Here is a 19494-nt window from a genome sequence, read left to right on the forward strand (position 1 = left end):
ATCAACCATTGTGACCGGTTAAGTTCGTGCCTGAAAGTCCTGCTTCAACAAGAAGAGCCTGCCACCCATCAATGCTGCATGAGTTCCGGTTGTAAGACATCTCATCGATCTCTAAAGAACATTACCGCAAGGCTGGACAAGGGGGGATGTGGCTGGGAGGGCCTGGGCATTGGCGGCCTCTGAGGAGGTAGCGCTACACCAGCATGGTTGCATAAAGAGCTCTTTGAGAAGTTGAGAGACAAAAAGGTCAAATATAAAAAATGGAAAGGGGGACACGTAATTAAGAATACCAATAAACAGCCCAAAGCTCAAGGAGAGAGTCAGAAAAGTTAAGGCCCAGAATGAATTAAAACTAATTCCTTTCATTGTGTAAGGAACAATGTAAGGAAAGTCAAGGAAACGACAGGTCCAACTAATGGAAGCAGATGACAGTGACAAATAGCAGGAAGAAAGCAGAACTAAATTCCTACTTTGCATCTGTTTTTATGCAAAAGAAAGAACCAAAATGCTATTTATCAAAAGCAGCACTGAAAGAGACAGAACAGGTATACAAGACAAAATAGGCAAGGCATTAATAAGGGAATACCTATTCACCCTGGATGAGTACAAATCACCTGAAGATAGTTTTCATCCCAAGGTTTTGAAGGAGCTGGCAAATGTAATTTCAGAACCACTGAATGTAAATGTCAGAACTGCCATCTCATGTCTAATGTTCGGTAACAGTCTGCCATGAACCCTGGGAGGAGGGTGAGGGTGAGGGTGAATGCTTGGGGGGGGAAAGTGAAAGTTACAAAAGTGAAGGTGCCTCTCCTAGATGGCATTTCAAGGTTGCCTCGCTATGAGAAGAATGCAGCTGAGAGCCAGCCTATGATCTGAGTGGCTGCTTCAAAAACATCTTCTTGGAGATTGATTGGACGATGGGCTCAGCAATGGAAAGTGCCTAAGCCAGGAAAAGTTTTATTTGGGGAATTGGTGCATGAATTTCAATTCTGGCTTTGCACTACTGTATTTCATTTGGCTTCTAGTAAATCATGTCTTTCTCAACCCAATGGTGTTAAGGATCATGTTTACTTAAAAGCCCAAGTTGAGGCTGGACTGACTTAAGCCAGAATTTCATTACCAATCGACCTGGAGAGATAATCTACCATGGGGGTTGTGCAAATCATGCCTGTCTCCAATTATGAACAAGTGGAGAAGGAAAGTGGGGGAGGTGCCATAGCAAGACCAGAGAACAGATCAATCAGAATAGAGCTGGAATGGAATTTGGAGGTTTTGTAGTCCAGCCCCCTGCTCAGACAAATGATTCTCCAGTCTCTTCTTAAAAACTCCATAACTTCTGAAGGCAAGCTTTTCCACTGGTTAATTGTCCTCACTGTTAGGAATTTCCTCCTTAATTCCAGGTTGCTTCTCTCCTTGATTTCCATCCATTGTGTCTTGTCCTGCCCTCTGGTATTTTGGAAAACAAATTGACTTCCTCCTCTTTATGGCAGCCTCTCAAATACTGGAATATTGCTATCATGTCTCCCCTAGTCCTTCTTTTGCTCTAGACTAGCCAAACCCAAATCCTGCAACTATTCTTCATATGTTTTAGTCTCCAGGCCTTTAATCATCTTAGTTACTCTTCTTTGCACTTTTTCCAAAGTCTCAACATCTTTTTTGTAATGTGGAGTACAGGGGAGTATAGGGGAAATAAGATAATTGGAGAAAAAATAATGTTCCAATCTTTTAAAAAGGGAAATAAGTGATCCCAGGAAGCATTTTTATCCCTGCTATAGCTGAGGGAATTGAGGGGATACTTACTGTTATGTCCTGGGCCTGTGATTGACAGAGCAGGTGCAGGAAGCTGCAGAGAGACCTGGGCAGACCATGTGGCTGCCCGGGCCAGACAGGCTGTCTCCAGCCTATTGTGCACATGCAAAGCAGGGAAATACGTTGTATTTATTGGCTAATGCTGTTCCCTGCAAAAGGGTATAAAAGGGATCCGTGCCATTTTGTGTTGGTTCTGTTGAAGCTTGAATAAAGAAGCAACTGTTGTTACACCTGCCTCGTCTCAATGCCTTACCAACGCACAGAACAGAACATTGGCGATGAAGGTGGGATCATGCTGCAAGGAAACAACAACAAAAGAATATTAGGCTGACTCACCACGGGAGGCCGAAGTGCTTCGAAGTTCGGCATTCCGACTTGTGCGACTCTGCCTGCCAGTACAAAAACACTGGAGGAGAGCTCGGCAAGATTCGCCCTGGAACCCTTTTGCAAGCCTGAGCAGCACGAGGCGTTGACGAGGCCGCCAAGAAGGAACGATGGCTAAGATAGGGCATTTGTCTGAATTCGATACAGCGCACCCTGAACGTTGGAGTTCATACGTTGCCAGAGTAGAAAACTACTTTCGGGTAAACCAAGTTCGGGAGGATGGGCTCAAAGCCGCAATGTTACTGTGTGTTTGTGGGCAAGAGACATTTGATATTGCTGAAAATCTCGTTGCCCCAGCACCTCTGGAATCCATTGCTTATACTGAGCTTAAGAAAATGTTAAAGGAACATTTTGAACCGAAGCTATCAGTGATTGCATGGCGTCATGCATTTGAGCAGCAGGACCAACGTCCAGGAGAGTCTGCTGTGGACTTTATTGCTGCTCTGCGGCAAGCTGCAAGGCCCTGTGAGTTCAAAGACTTAGAAGAACGGCTACATGATTGGCTAGTTTGTGGCTTGAGGAGCCGAGAGCTGCAGCAAAAGATCTTTGCAAGGGAAGATGTTTCCTTCCAGGATGTGCTAAGGGAGTTCACGGCCGACGAAGCAGTGGGAGGAGCTGTTAAGGCCTTGCAGCTTTCCAAGAATACTACAAGTTCGGGCTCAATCCATCAAGAGGTTGCTCGAGAGGTATCCGAACTGGATTCCGAAATGAGGTCGACCGTCTGCAGCAGCCAGCAGAGAGAAGGCCCCAAGAGCGTGCTGACAAGGCAGTTCTATTCCCTCGGTGTTTCGGATGTGGAGGACACCACAAGCACTCCGACTGCCGTTTTTACTCTGCTACTTGCCGGGCATGTGGCCGGCAAGGCCACATAGCCGCCGTTTGTTTGGGTCACAAGAAAGACCGTCCATTGGAAGAATTGCCTCGGAAAGGTATCAGGGTCCCCAGCCAGAATAGGGTGGGTTTCTGCGCGTCCCGCAGAAGCGTTTTGAGAACAGGGGCCCACCGGCCATTGAAGAAAAAGCTGCGTACTGATGTCAAATTAAAGGGGGTCCCCTTAACGATGAAGCTGGACACGGGTTCAGCTCTGTCAATCATTTCCCAGAACACCCTCAAGCAGATCTGCTGTAGAAGCGGCCAGAGAGTAAAACTCAGGCCATCGAATCTTATCTTAACAGACTTCCAGAATTCCCAAATCAGTGTGAAAGGGGAGGCCACGCTCAGAGTGCAGCGTAGGCAATTCGAAGGGTTTCTGGACATTGTTGTGGTTGAGGGTGACCGCATGAGTCTAATCGGACTCGATTGGTTCGAGGCACTTGGGATTCAAGTGACTGGACTACACAGCTTGCAAATGGCAGGCCTTGCGGAAGTTTGCAAGGAGTTTGCTGATGTGTTCAGCCCAGAGCTAGGGTTGTACAAGGGGCCTCCAATTGCTTTGCGGTTAGATCCCTCCATTGCACCAATTAGGATTAAGCCTCGTCGGGTGCCTTTTGCGCTTAAGCAAAAGATTAATGCCGAGCTGGATAAACTGCTACAGCAAGGTATTTTGGAAACTGTGGATAGCAGTCCATGGGAAACACCCATAGTCACATCACTCAAGGCCAACGGGGAAGTCCGCATTTGTGCAGATTATAAATGCACGCTAAACAAAGCATTACAGCAGCACTCTTATCCGGTGCCTGTGGTGAGCCACATTTTGGCCTCACTCAAAGGAGGCCGAGTTTTTGACAAACTCGATTTGGCTCAGGCCTATCAACAGCTACCGGTTGATGATGCAATGGCAGAGGCCCAGACAATCGTAACGCACCGGGAAGCTTTCAAAGTCAGAAGACTCCAGTTCGGGGTTAACGTAGCCCCTGGCATTTTCCAAAGCGTGATGGAGCGAATGCTCCATAACATTCCGGGAGTTTGTCCATATTCCGATGATGTCCTCATTGCAGGGGAATCAATTGAAAACCTGGCTGAAAGGCTTTGGTCCGTTTTGCTGCGTTTCCGCGAAGCGGGGCTGAAGTTTAAGCAGGAAAAATGCAAAATTGGAGTAACTTCCACTGAATTCCTGGGGTTTCGCATAGATGCCAAAGGCATCCATCCTGCTGAATCTAAGCTCAAAGCGATTCAGCAGGCCCCAAGTCCCAAGTTGAAGAGTGAGTTTCAAGCCTTCCTTGGGCTTCTAAATTTTTACCATTCCTTCCTCCCTAACAAGGCTGTCTTAAGTCACCTCAAGGCCAATGGAACACAAGTTCCTGTGGCCTACTATTTAAGGACTCTGTCTTCTGCTGAGCGTAATTATGCAAAGATAGACAGAGAAGCCTTGGCCATAATGGCTGGCATAAAAAAGTTCCATAACTTTTTGTATGGTCACCACTTCATGGTCTTTACAGACCACAAGCCACTGCTGGGGTTGTTCACAACGAACAAGCAAACCCCACACATAATTTTTCCTAGAATGTTGAGGTGGTCAATTTTTCTTTCTGCTACTCCCTGGTTCACAAACCAGGCAAAGAAATGGGCCATGCAGATGGCCTTAGTAGGTTGCCTCTACAGCTTGTAGAATCAGATCCTGCTCCAGCTAACCACATTCTGGCTATCCAGGATTTGCCTGAGTCTACCCTCAATGCAGGGGATGTGGCTGCAGAAACAGCCACTGATCACACGCTAACACGCGTGTTGAACTGGGTGCTGTCAGGATGGCCTGACAAGTGTCCTGGCACCAATTTCCAGAGTTTCTGGAAAAGGAAGCATGAGCTATCTACCTTTAAGGGTTGTGTCCTGTGGGGTAGCAGGGTAGTGATCCCAACCTCATTGTGGACTAGAGTCTTGCAGTCTCTGCATGAGGGACATCCGGGAATAGTCAGGATGAAGGCGCTTGCATGCAGCTATCTCTGGTGGCCTGGGCTTGATAAGGAGATTGAGACCCAGGTCCAGGGGTGCCACGTTTGCCAACAGTCCAGGCCTGAAATGCCACAGGCTCCTGTACACAGGTGGGAGGACACACATGCTCCTTGGTCAAGGGTTCATATCAATTATGCTGGCCCCTTTCAGGGGCAATTCTTCCTCATTGTTGTGGACAGTCACTCTAAATGGCTAGAGGTCGTTCCAGTATCCACCACGACTACTGCCAGGACCATCCAGGTGCTGAGAGGGATCTTCACCTCTCATGGGCTGCCGGATGTCCTTGTCTCCGACAACAGGCCTCAATTCACCTCTTCAGAGTTCCAGGCTTTCCGGCAAGCCAACATGATTCATCATGCTACTTCAGCACTCTTTCATCCGGCTTCCAACAGCCAAGTTGAGCGCATGGTGCGCACAACCAAAGACGCCTTGAAGAGGCTCACTCATGGGAGCTGGCACCACAGGTTAGCTGATTTTCTCCTTTGCCACCGCACCACACCTTGCACAGCTACAGGCAAGAGCCCAGCTGAACTCTGCTGGGGTCGCCGTCTCATTACCAAACTGGATAGATTGCACCCAGACCAGGTGGCTTCACAGGTGTCACAGCCGCGGGCACCGAGGAGACTACAGGTGAGCGATCTGGTTTGGGCAAGAAACTATGGACCTGGACATCTCTGGGTGACAGCAGTGTTCTGCAAAGTCACTGGGCCACTGTCATACGAAGTGGCCTTGGAAGATAGTCGCGTGCTGCGTCGGCACATTGACCAGCTGCGATGGAGACTACCTAGTCACCCTTCCGCTCCTGACTCTGCTCTCGGGGGGGGGGGAGGACCACGATCACGATCGTGGATCTCAGTCTCTCTGCGAAAGTGGGGGTTTGCACATTGCAAATAGGCGTTTTGCCAACGAGGTGGCTCCTGACTCTGGCACTGGGTCCATGGGACATTGAACGCAACTGGCTTTTCATGCCACTCCTACTGCTGGCATTGTGCCTATGGGACAATGCTCCCAACAGGGGTCTCTCACTGACCTGGGGAATTCCACCCCACCAAGGAACTCTGATCTGGGCTTACTGGAAAGAGCCAGCCAAAGTCAAATGGACAAAGGGTTGGGCTTACCGGACCAGGCCAGTTAGCAAGATGCGGGTTTGCCTGTATCAATTGGGCCTCAAAGTCCCGGTCTGCCGAGCCTGGCAGGCAAACTTGCAGACCAGGCACTTGCAGCAGCTCCAAGACGCTCGGAGCGGGTCAGAGGCCCTCCAAATTTCTTACAAGATTATGTAAGGTTCCTGTCAGTAAGCTGGCAGACCTAAGGGTTCCCTAGAAATAAGAACACGCTCAAAAGGGTAACCTTGTAGTAGTTAAAAATAGTAGTGTATATATTTTTTGAACTAAGAGGGGAGGGGTGTTATGTCCTGGGCCTGTGATTCATAAAGCAGGTGCAGGAAGCTGCAGAGAGACCCGGGCAGACCACATGGCTGCCCGGGCTAGACAGGCTGTCTCCAGCCTATTGCGCACACGCAAAGCGGGGAAATACGTTGCATTTATTGGCTGACACTGTTCTCTGCAAAAGGGTATAAAAGGGATCCATGCCATTTTGTGTTGGTTCTGTTGAAGCTTGAATAAAGAAGCAGCTGTTGTTACACCTGCCTCGTCTCAATGCCTTACCAACACACAGAACAGAACACTTACCAAGTCAACAGATGACAAAAAGCTGGATGGAATAGCTAATATTTAAATAAAAAAGGGACCGAAATGCATAGAATGGAATTTAACAGGGAGAGGTTCTACATTTCAACTAGAAAAATATGAAGTTCAAATATAGAGTGGGAAAGAACTGTGTGTCTTTGTTGAACACTAAAATAGAATAGAATAGAATAGAATAGAATAGAATAGAATAGAATAGAATAGAATAGAATAGAATAAGGACCATGGAGGTTTTCTAGTCCAGCCCCTGTTCAAGCAGGAGAACCTATACCATTTCAGATAAGTGACTGTATAGTCTCTTCTTAAAATCTCCAGTGATGGAGCACCTGCGACTTCTGCAGGCAAGCTATTTCACTGGTTAATTGTCCTGTTAGAAAGTTTCTCCTAAATTCCAGGTTGCTTCTTTCTTTGATTAGTTTCGAACCATTATTTCTTGTCCTGCCCTGTGATGCTTTGGAGAATAATTTGACCCCCTCTTCTTTATGGCAGCCTCTCAAATACTGGAATACAGCTATCATGTCACCCCTGTTTCTTCTTTTCTTTAGACTAGCCAAACCCAAGTCCTGTAGCAGTTCTTCATATGTTTTAGTCTCCAGGCCTTTGATCATCTTAGTTGCTCTTCTCTCAACTTTTTCCAAAGTCTCAACATATTTTTTGTAGTATGGTGACCAAAATTGTTTGCAGTATTCCAGGTGTGGTCTTACTAGGACTTTATAAAGCGGTACTAATACTTCACATGATCTTGATTCTAAGCCTCTGTTTATACAGCCCAGGATTGTATTAGCTTTTTTGGCTGCTGCTGCACACTGCTGGCTCATAGTCAAGGCATCATCCACTAGGACTCCAAGCTCCCTCTCACAGTTACTGTTTTTGAGATAGATCTCACCTAATCTGTACTTATACCTTTGATTTTTCCTGCCTAAATGTAAAACTGCTTTTCTGCACATTAAAATTTATTTTTTTGGAATGGGCCCATTGTTCAGGTTTGTTAATATCTTTTTGTATTTTGGATCCTAAGCTTGTTTTTTGGGATGTTGGCTATTCCTACCAGTTTAGTGTCATCTGCAAACTTGATGAGTTCCCCTTCTATTCCCTCATCTAAGTTATTTATGAAGATATTGAAGAGTACTGGGCCTAAGATGGAGCATTATGGGACCCCACTGCTTACATCTCTCCATGTGGATGTAGTACCATTGAGGACTAGTCGTTGAGTATGGTTTGTCAGCTAGCTACAAATCCATCTGGTGATGATGTTGTCTATTCCACATTTTTCTAGCTTACCAGGAAGTACGTTGTGGTCTACTTTCTCAAATGCCTTACTGAAATCTAAGTCCACAGCATTTTGCTGGTCTACTAATTTTGTCACTTTATCAAAGAATGAAATAAGATTGGTTTGGCATGATCTGTTTTTAACAAACCCATGCTGGCTCCTAGTTATAACTTTATTTGCTTCTAGTTGTTCGCAGATCTGTTTTTTTATTATCTTTTCCACAATCTTCTGAGGTATTGATGTTAGACTGATTGGTCTGTAGTTTCCTGGGTCTGTTTTTTCCCCTTTCTTGAAGATGGGAACCACATCAGCCCTTTTCCAATCCTCAGGTACTTCCCCAGTGCTCCAGGATTTTTGAAAGATATGGTACAATGGTTCTGAGATAACATCTGCTATTTTCTTCAGAACTCTGGGATGTAATCTATCGTGTCCTCGTGATTTATATTCATCAAGGTTGAATAGGTGTTCTCTTACATTTTCTTGCTTATTTTAATTTTTGTTTCTAGTTTGTCTTTTGCAGTAGTTTTTTTGGTATGTTGGGCTACAATTTCTTTTTGCGTGAAGACTGATGCAAAGAATGAGTTAAGCAGCTCTGCTTTCTCCTTGTTTCCTGTAATTTCCTTGCCATCTTCTCTCTTTAGTGGACCTATAGTTTCCTTGACTTTTTTCTTGTTATTAATATGTTGAAAGAAACTTTTTTTATTATCCTTGACTTCTGTTGCAAGTTTTTGTTATGAACCAACAGTGTGATGCAACTGCTAAAATTTTACCTGAAGCAAAATCTCCAGTTCTGAGCACCACAGTTTATCAAAAAAGATAATGACAATTTGGAGCAAGTACAGAATATCAGATGATGAAGGATCTAGTAAAGTAATCCTGTGAGAAATAATTGAAAGTCCTAGTTATGTTTAGTCCACAGAAGAAATTACAGAGGGAAGATATGATGCCATCTTCAAATTCCTGAAGGGGAGTTGGATAAAAGTGGGAGATGAACTTATTTGTCAAGAGTGATTTGCTTTTCACCTAGTTTCTTCTCTGCTCTCAACGTGACAACAGTCAGGAGGGGAGTGGTTGAAATATCTGGTGTGGGAATGGAATGCCAAGAATCCGTCTGCAGATCGTGAGGCCCTGCTTCCCCATTCAAGGACATGCTGTGCAGGTGTTTCAACAATCCATGCAGTTCCCATAACAAATGGAATGTAGTTCATTGGACAATGCAATGGACTAAGGCAGCAGTCCCCAGCCCCCGGTCCATGGACCGGCACCAGTCCACGGCATGCCAGCAACTGGTCCATGCAAACAAGCAAAGCCCCACCCATAGTATGCAGGCAGCATGCAAAACCACCCCCCTACGGTTCGCAGAAAAACCTTTCTCCATGGAACTAGTCCCTGGAGCCCAAAAGGTTGGGGGCCGCTGGACTTAGGGGAATGGCCAAAGGGAGAATTCAAGTTTAATTATATAGACTTTTGAGTGGGAAATTTAGAGCTGGTTTTGCTTCTTTTGTGCCAATGTAGTGTATTCAATAAAACTATTACTTTGGGGAAGAACAATGTCCCAGGAGTTCCTTTCTTGGATTCGCTAGCTGGACATCTGACATTATTCTCTATTGCCAAGAGAGCAGGACCAGAATCATTGATGTGAAAATATGAGGAAATGTCCTGACTGTATTAACTGTCAACTATTGGAACAGCTAGCCAAATGAAGTTGTGAGGGGTTTTTGTTGTTTTTTTGCTCCTCTTGAATTCTTCAAACAAAATTTGGGTGATAATCTGTACTGAAATTGAACTACAATATAAGTATCTTCCAAGTTTTTGATTCCATGAGAACAGATAATCATTGAATATTACAACAATGAAAAAAAGTTCAGCAATAGATTTACTTCTGTAGATAGAGGCTCCTTTTCTTTGGATGTGCTCATGTACAGGGTAGATAGATCTATCAGGAGTGCTTTTATTGTGATTACTGGACTCAGATTCAGTAGCTTACATGAATCATTCCAACTGTGATTCTTCAATTACTGCTCCCCCAAATCTTTAATTTGCTTCCCCTAATGTCATTTTTATTATTTAGAATTATTATTTATTATTTAGATTAGAGTCCCTGGCAAAGTTCACTTCTTTTGCTTCACTAGTCTAAAGATGCTATCCTAATTCTATAGTAGTCCATGAAACAGGAACTTTTAGGCAGTATTGTAAAATTTAAAAAGGTAAAGGTTTCCCTGTTCAGTCATGTCCAATTCTAGGATGCGATGCTATCTCTGTTTCTTAGTTGAGGGAGCCAGCATTATCTGAAGTCATTTTCCATGATTATGGAAAATGGCCAAAGGGAGAATTCAAATTTAATTATATAGGCTTTGAGCGGAAAATTTAGAGCTGGTTTTGCTTCTTTTGTGCCAATGTAGTTTATTCAATAAAACTGGCTATATCTCAAAGGGACAAAGAACTCTGTTACCTTCCCACTGATGTGGTACTATTAGTGAACTCGCATTTGCATGCTTTTAAACTGCTAGGTGAGCAGGAGCTGGGCCAAGGAACCAGAGTTCATCCCGTTGCACAGCACTCAGATCTCTAGGCTCAAAATCCAGATGGATCTCAACAGACTTGAACACTGGATTCTATCTAACAAAATGAAATTCAATGTAAAGAAAAGTAAGGTTTTACACTTAGGCAAGAAAAAACAAATGTACAGTACAGATTAGGTGAAACCTGGCTCAACAGCAATAACTATGAGAGGGATCTTGAAGTCCTAGTGGACAATCACTTAAATATGAGCCAACAGTTTGTTTCAGTAGTCAAAAAAGTCAATGCAATCCTAGGCTGCATTAACACAGGGATGGAATCAAGATCACATGAAGTATTAGTACCACTTTATAAGGCCTTGGTAAGACCACACTTGGTATGCTGCATCCAGTTTTGATCACCACAATATAAAAAAGAAGTTGAGACTCTGGAAAGAATTAAAAAAAGAGCAACAAAGATGATTAAAGGGCTGGAGGCTAAAACATATGAAGAATGGTTGCAGGAATTGGGTTTGTCTACTCTAGTGAAAAGAAGGACCGGGGTGACATCATAGCAGTGTTCCAATATTCAAGGGGCTGCCACAAAGAAAGGGGGTCAATATATTTTTCAAAGCACCAAAAGGCAAGACAAGAGGCAATAGATGGAAACTAATCAAAGGAGAGAAGCAACCTAGAACTAAGGACAAAAATTTCCTAACAATGAGAACAATTAACCAGTGGAATGGTTTGCCTTCAGAAATTGTGGGTGCTCAATCACTGGAGGCTTTTAAGAAGAGACTAGACAGCTACTTGTCTGAAATGGTATAAGGTCACTTACTTGAACCGGGGGCTGGACTTGTGTCCAGTTTCAGGGACAAATTAGACTGTATGCTGTGGGGTACAGTTGTGCAGGTTGCCCGTTTCTGATCAAAAGATAATTTTATTTCTTCTCCTTTCATATTTCTTGCTTTTCTTCTGCATCAATGTGACCAATAAATTTATTAATTGTAATGTGCCGTTTGAAATCCACCCCTTTTATTCTATCTTTCCTGTGTTTTCTGCAGAAGGAAAATGTTTTCTTCCATTTTTTACATTTTATATTTTTGTCCATTTTAAAAGTTTATAATCCATATGATTACATCTAAATAAACTTACTTGACCAAAATTTACAGCTGCATGTTGTGCTGAACTTGTAAATATCACTATGGTAAGATACTCAGAAAGCTTTTCCCGTGTCTTGATTGTCTTAGGAAATCCTGAAAAGCAGAAAAAAGAGACAGAGAAAATAAATACTTTTAAAACTTGAAGGACGACAATAGAGTCCTTCCCAAGTTGCTAGAAATGAATTTTCTGTATTCTTCTTGTTCTAGGAGCAAGCCAATATAATTATTTTATAGGGGGTTGTGAAAACAAACCAATATATTGAAAACAATTCCAATATTGATTCCTCTAATTTGTATAGCTGACCATTTCAGAAGCAATTGATTCTGGGTAGCATACAACAGATCTAAAACAATAAGTAACTAAAACAATTATCATCAACAAATATTAAAGACATTAAAGAACTACAAAAACAACTAAAGCAAGAATAATACATGAAGGAATATTAATATAATGGAGCCACTTTGCTAGTTCACCCATCTCTTGAGGTCCCCAGGCCTGCTGGCATAACTTAGAAACTTAAAAGCAATGAAGCCATCCCTGCCTCAGGGTGGAGGAGATTCCATACCACAGGGACGCCGGAAAAGGCCTGCTGTCTAGAGCCTATTAAATGTAGCTTCCTAGACAACATTTCCATTCTATTAGATCTGGTGTGATGGATGGATGAAACTGGGGAGAGGAAGTCCATCAATAATCCAATCCTATGCCATGTAGGGTTTTAAAGGTCAAAACCAGCACTTGGTGAACTGGACCTAGAAACAAACTGGTAATCAATGCATCTTACCCAGTAGAGGTGTAACAAGTGAACCACTCATAATATTGCATTTTGCACCAGCTGAAGTTTCTAGATAGTCTTTAAGAATAGCCCTATGTAGAACAAAATCCAATTGAAAGGTGACCAGGGCATGAGTGATTATAAATAGTGCCCCTTCATCCAAAAATGGGCACAACTGATGTCCAATAAAAAGTTGTGCAAAGGCCCTCCTAGCCATGATTGTCATCTGCTCTTTGAGCAGGAACTCTGAGTTCAGGAGTACCCAAGATTGTGTGCAGGGTCTGTTTGGGGCAGTGCAACCCCATCTACACAGATGTAGTCCTAAAACCAGAGGTCCCCAATATTCAGAGCCACTCAGTTTTGCCAGGATTCAGCTGAAGCTGAATAGCTGTTGTTCCTTATCAGACCCTCACAGCCAGCAGATACCAGGATAGGATGCCCACAGTATCACTTAATTTACCAGGGGCAGAGATATATAGCTAGACATCATCAACATAGTGATAATACTTTACCCCATGGTGACAGATGAGTTCATCCATCTATCTCATGTAATGCTAAATAATAGAAGGAAGAGCACCAATTCCTGTAGCACCCCACACCATAAGGACCAGGGTCAGGATCTCTCTTCCCTGATCACCATTGACCTGGAGAGCGGAGATGAATCAGCACAACACTGTCCAGCTAGCGAATCCAAGAAAGGAACTCCTGGGACACTGTTCTTCCCAAAAGTAACACTTTTATTGAATACACTACATTGGTACAAAAGAAACAAAACCAGCTCTGAATTTCCCCCTCAAATGTCCAATAATTAAACTTGAATTCCCCTTTTGGCTGTTCCCTTCAGTCCACTGTGATATCCAATCACATATGCTCCTTTTGTTATGAGAACTGCCTGGACTGTTCAAACACCTGTGCAGTGTGGAACTGAAAGGAGGAGCAGGGTCTCATGATCTGCAAATGGATTCTTGGCATTCCATTCCCACCCCATGCAATTCAACCATCCCTCCTTCCGATTGTTGTCAAGTTGAGAGCAAAGAGAAACTAGGTGAAAAGCGAATAACTCTTGACATGCCAACCCCCAGGAAAATGATACATCTGGAATGAACACACATACACAAAAACATAAACAATTTACCATTTACAAACCACTGTTTCACTTTGATCTTTTAGAGTACCTGGCATGAAACTTCTTTATTAGTCTAGCTGCTTTAACGTCTTTTTCCACCACCCATTCTGCATCCATTACGGGATAGCTCTTCCACCACACAAGGTATTATATGTTGTGGGGCCCTATGAAAACGATATACATTTTGCACAAAGAGTTTAGCCAAAGTTTTTGTAGAAGGAATCGGGGCATAGGATGTGGTGTCTAGAGTCCAAGAAGTCCTTAATCTCATAATATTCCTCCCCTCTTATAAAGCTCGGAGACTGAGGGGTCCCTCCGGCTGGTCTTAGCTTAGAATCTCGAGCAGACTTTAGTAAATTGCAATGAAACACTGGGTGAACTTGCCTAAGACTTCTCAGTCCCTGTAGCTCTACTGTCACTGGGTTTATAATCCGCACAATGGAGAAAGGACCTAAATACTTAGGACCCAGCTTTTTTACAGGACTGTCTTAGGTTTAAATACTTTGTGGACAAGTACACTTTATCACCCATTCTTTACTCCCTTTGGAGGGGCTCTCTTCCAATCAGCTTGCTTTTTCTGGGTCTCCCTGGTTTTCCCTAGTGCATTGCATACTGTAATATGGCTCTCAGGGAGTCCATCCATTCCACCAGTGTTGCAAAATAACGTAAGGTGAAGCTGAACCAGTTGAAGTATTGAACCCACTGGATCTGCTTAGGGGACAGTTTCCTTGGGGCCTTCAGTGCTTTCAAGTTCTTGTGGTCAGTCCAAACTTCGAACGGGATTTTACTGCCCTCTGAAAACTGTCTCCAGGTGAGGAAGGCCCAGCGGACAACATATGCCTCCTTCTCCCAGATAGTTCACTGCCTCTTGGTGTCAGATGATTTCCGACACATATAGGTGCAAGGTTGAAACTCTCCACTTCCATTTCTCTGCATTAAAACTGCCCCCACTGCCATGTCACTAGCATCTGCCTGGGTCATGAATGGCTCCTCTGGGTTCAGGTATCTTAAAATCAGCACAGTGGCAAAGTCTCTTTTGCTTTTCAAAAGCCACTTGGCACTTGACAGTCCAGTTCAAGGGTTGACTTGGTCTGGGCTTTGTCCCCTTCCCTGTTTTTAGCAAGTTCTTGATGGGTAGGGCTATCTGTGCAATTGTGGGAATGAATTGCCTAAAGAAGTTTGCAAACCTCAGGAAACTCTGCAGTTGCCTTCTGGTCTGTGAGGCTTCTCATTCTAAGATTGCCTTCACCTTTCCTGGATCCATTTCTACCCCCTTCCTGGAGATGTGGTAACTAAGTAGTCTAGATTGGTCTTGTAGAAGTCACATTTGGATAGCTTCACATACAACCAAGCTTTTAGCAGCTTCTCTAGCACAACTCTCATTAGCTTTACATGCTCTTCCATGGTCTCAGGATAGATTAAAATATCATCTGAGTACACCAACACCCTTTTAAACAGGTGTTTGTGTAGGACGTTGTTTATCAGTTGCATGAATACAACAGGTACCCCTTGCAGCCCAAACGGCATCACCTGAAATTGATAACATCCCAAAGGGCAGTTGAACGTAGTTTTCCATTCATCCCCTTCCCTAATTCGAACTCGGTAGTATGCTTCCCTCAAATCCAGCTTGATGAAAATCTTCCCCTTAGTTATTTGAAAATTCTTTTCCTTTTTGATGGAGAATCCAATCCATTTATATTCACTGAAAAAATTCCATTTTCCTTCTCCATTTTGATTTACTTATATTTAGGTCTTGTTGATCTCATAATCCTCTGCTCTTTTACTATTCCCTCATCGTTTTGATTCATCTTCTCTTTTTCCTCTTCCACCTGTGTAATTGTTTCCTCTATTGTTTGTTCTGTCTGTTTCTGGCTTTTTCCATCCTCTTGTTGATATTGTGCCTTCCACACTGAGTCCAAACGATATCTTGTGTTATTCCAATTGATTAAAATCCCTTCTGGCATCAGCAATCTAAAATTTACTCCTTTTGCAATCAGCTTTGTAGTCAAGAAATGATATTGTCTTCAAGTATCCCTTATTCTCTTGGGAATCTGTTTCAGCACTACTATTTCTTTATCTTTATATTGTAATGGATCATCTCTAACTCTTCTTAATATCTCATCCCTCATTGTTTTCTTCATAAATCTTACATGGACTTCTCTGGGCAATTTTTGTTTCCTTGCGTAACCTGAATTCATTCTAAATATCTCATCCACTTCTTGCTGCATCTCCGGTCTTTCCATTTCTAGGGCCTCTGCTAATAGATTAATAATAACTTCTGCTATATTTTGCTCTTTATCTTCGGGTATGTTCTGGAATCTCAAATAGTGTACTGCCTTCTCCATTTCCAAAGCAGCCACCGCTCCTTCTAGGTTTTGATTTGCTTGTTCAAATCTTTCATTCTCTGTCATTAGTGCTTCAATTTTTTTCTCCAGTATCTTCTGATTGATCTTCCATCTTCTGAATTCTTTGTTCATTTTTAAGGATCATTTGTTGGTGAACCTCAAATTGTGTCTTTATGTCAAGCATTTGTTCGTTTAGCTTATCAAGATTGTTTTTTGTTTCTTGATGATTCTTCTGCATCATTTCTTGCATTAATTGTAAGGTCGCATGCATCTCTTTTTGAAGGTTGTTTGCTTTCTCTCATTGTAACATTGCTTCAATAGATCTCTGATTAGCTGGACGATGTTCCAGAAGAGGGTGCAGAAGCAGGGTTTTTTGTAATTTTAGTGAGGTTTGGTGCACTCATTGTTCAATCAGGCAAATTTTGTAAATCCACAGGAAGAAGAGAAAGAAAAAAAAGGCCAACTGCTTTAGGCTATAATCCAACTTTAAAAAGAGCCAGCTGTTTTAGGCTAAAATCCAACTTTAAAAAGGAGCCAACTATTTTAGCCTATAGTCCAAGTTTAATAGGGAGCCAACTGCTTTAGGCTATATTCCAAGTTTAAAAGGGAGCCAACTGCTTTAGGCTATAATCCAGGTTTAGAAGAGAGCCAAATGCTTTAGGCTAATCCAAGTTTTTTTAAAATCCAACTACTTTAAACTGTAATCCAGCAAAATAAAAAACACCAACTGCATAAGTCTAATCCAAATATTTCTGTTAATTCAAAAATATTAGAGAAAAAAAGAAAAAAGAAAAGAAAAAACCCGTCTCTAAATAGGTATGTCTAAAGTTCTATAATAGGTATGTAGTTAAAAAAAATCTTTGTTTTTTCTTTTATAAAAACACAGAATGTTCTTTGTTTAGCACAGGTGTTGTTTCAAGGTCATCACTCTTCTGATTTTTTCTGTATTATTGGAGTATCTTCCTTCATTATTTATAGTGTCTCTATCCAGTAGTAAAATTTTTATTTAAAATGCTCTTTTATTTAAAATGCTCTTTCAGGCCAGTGGCAGAATGATCTGGCATTAGGGGAGATAGTCATTGAGCCCTTGTCATGGTCAGATCACTCTCTCCTAAGGATGGACTTCCGGACCGCTCCCCCTCGCCGCAGGGTGTCGGAACCACCTAGAGGGTTCCGTCCCAGGCGACTGATGGACCCTGAGAGGTTCCTGACGGAGCTTGGGCCATATCCGGAGGNACAGATGGCATACAAAGCAGTAGCAAAATGTGTGTTAAATAAAACAGCAAAGTCTGGGTTTGGCTAGACAGAAATTTGGATTTCTTATTTAAATTGGAAAATATTACATTACATTTCTTGCTTCTCTGAGACTCAATAATACAATAAAATTATAAAACAAACAAAAGATCCTCAGATGTAAAAAAAAAAAAAAGAGAGAGAGAGCTCTTAGTAAATGGGGCTTCTGAGATTCTATAAAACCTGAAATAATGTGTTACAGTTATAGCTAAATGGTCTATAAAGTCTGCATTATAGATATCTAGGTCCCCTAGAAAATACATATTAAAAAGTGCAGCTGGTTAAGAGAACTGAACTGTAAGAAAACTCTGCGGAAGTTTATGTAATAGTTATTTAACTGTGATGGATTAGTGTACTGTGTTCAGAAAATTACATCTCTATTACTTCAGTCTTTTTGTTTTGCTTCATTTTAATTCGCTATGTAAATTTTACATGCTGATGAAGCAGACAGAGTGCCTAGATGAAGCCATGACGTTTATAAATGAAAAATAACAAATGCACTTTTTCAATACGTAATGCAATTTTGCACCATAAAGTTCGGGAATGTTAGTTGGCTCTGCCCCCAATAAAATTTATAACAATAAAAGTAACAAAAATAGAGTTGGAAGGGACCTTTGAGGTCTTCTAATCCAACCACCTGCTCATGCAGGAAACCCTATACCATTTCAGACAAATGGTTGTCCAGTCTCTTCTTAAAAACTTCCAGTGTTGGAGCATTCACAACTTCTGGAGGCAGTTGTGAATTGTTCTAACTGTCAGGAAGTTTCTCCTTAGTTCTAGGTTGCTTCTCTCTTTGATTAGTTTCCATCCATTGCTTCTTGTCCTGTCTTCAGATGCTTTGGAGAATAGCTTGACTCCCTCTTCTTTGTGGCAACCCCTGAGATATTAGAACACTGCTATCATGTCACCCCTCATCCTTCTTTTCATTAGACTAGACATATCCAATTCCAGCAACCATTTTTATATGTTTTAGCCTCCAGGCCTTTAATCATTTTTGTTGCTCTTCTCTATACTCTTTCTAGATTCTCAACATCTTTTTTACATCGTGATGACCAAAACTGGATGCAGTATTCCAAGTGTGGCCTTACCAAGGCATCATAAAGTGGTATTCACACTTCACATGATCTTGATTCTATCCCTCTGTTAATGCAGCCTAGCACTGTGTTGGCTTTTTTTGGCAGCTGCAGCACACTGCTGGTTCATATTTAAGTGAATTGTCCAAATTTTGTTATATTTTATTGTAATGTGATTTCACCTGACGTTTCTATGGCTAAGAAAATGCACAACTGTACCATCATGAAAACAGAAGAGGGGAAAGGCAAAATAAGGTAGTGTTGTAGTGTTTATGCATGAAGCATTAAAGGGTGTGTTTAGTTTCCTATTGCCCTCAGCTGTTCTCTGGAGCTGATTATCTAATGTCAACAAAGCAAGAAAGGAGGAAAATAGATGGAAGGCATGACTTCCATCTACCATGTTGCCAATGCACTAGACATAAAGAATAGTTCTTTTTTTTAGTTTCAAAGTTTTTATTAGTTTATCAAAATAAAATATAAAATACACAAATACAACCAAGAAAAAAAAAGAAAATAAGGGGAAAATAAGGAAGGAGAAGGGGAAGGAAGAAAAGTGTAGAGTAGAGGGGAAAAACAAAAAGCACTGACTTACAGCTCATAAGATAATACCATATGTACCCAAAAATAAGACTGGGTCTTATATTTATTTTTGGTCCAAAAGACCCATGAGGGCTTATTATAGGGGGATGTGTTATTTTTCGGGAAGGCAACAAGCATGCAGGGGCTGAAGTGACTCCTTGGCCAGCATACTCAGGCTGTGAAGCCCACACAATGTACGTGAGTGGGAGTGCTGCTAGTATAGTGTAATTTTCAGTTCTATCGACCATATTTTCCATTGTTCTATTTGTATATCATTACCAAAATGTTTAGCCTACTTTATCATACATTCTTTTGCTTGTTATTCTGTTTCAAATTTTAATAGAAGTTTATAATTTTTGCAAACCCATACCAGTCGGGCTTCAGGCTGGGACACAGCACGGAAACGGCATTGGTCGCGTTGGTTAATGATCTCTGGAGGGCCCGGGACAGAGGCTATTCCTCTGTCCTTGTTCTTTTGGACCTCTCAGCGGCTTTTGATACTGTAGACCATGGTATCATGCTGCGGCGTCTCGGTGGGTTAGGAGTGGGAGGCACCGTTATGCGGTGGTTCTCCTCCTTCCTCACC

General features: G+C 42.3%; 1 protein-coding gene across 1 annotated transcript in view; it reads right to left on the reverse strand.

The window, feature by feature from the left end:
• LOC107288773 (arachidonate 5-lipoxygenase) overlaps positions 1 to 19494 on the reverse strand; it is a 54766-nt gene that overhangs the window by 18949 nt on the left and 16323 nt on the right. Inside the window, exon 2 of the mRNA XM_015817422.1 lies at positions 11712 to 11812. Within this exon, the coding sequence (XP_015672908.1) occupies positions 11712 to 11812 (101 nt within the window). The remainder of the gene's footprint in view (positions 1 to 11711; positions 11813 to 19494) is intronic.

This window comes from Protobothrops mucrosquamatus, unplaced genomic scaffold (assembly GCF_001527695.2).
Source record: "Protobothrops mucrosquamatus isolate PMUCROS unplaced genomic scaffold, P.Mucros_1.0 scaffold586, whole genome shotgun sequence".
Lineage (NCBI taxonomy): Eukaryota > Metazoa > Chordata > Lepidosauria > Squamata > Viperidae > Protobothrops > Protobothrops mucrosquamatus.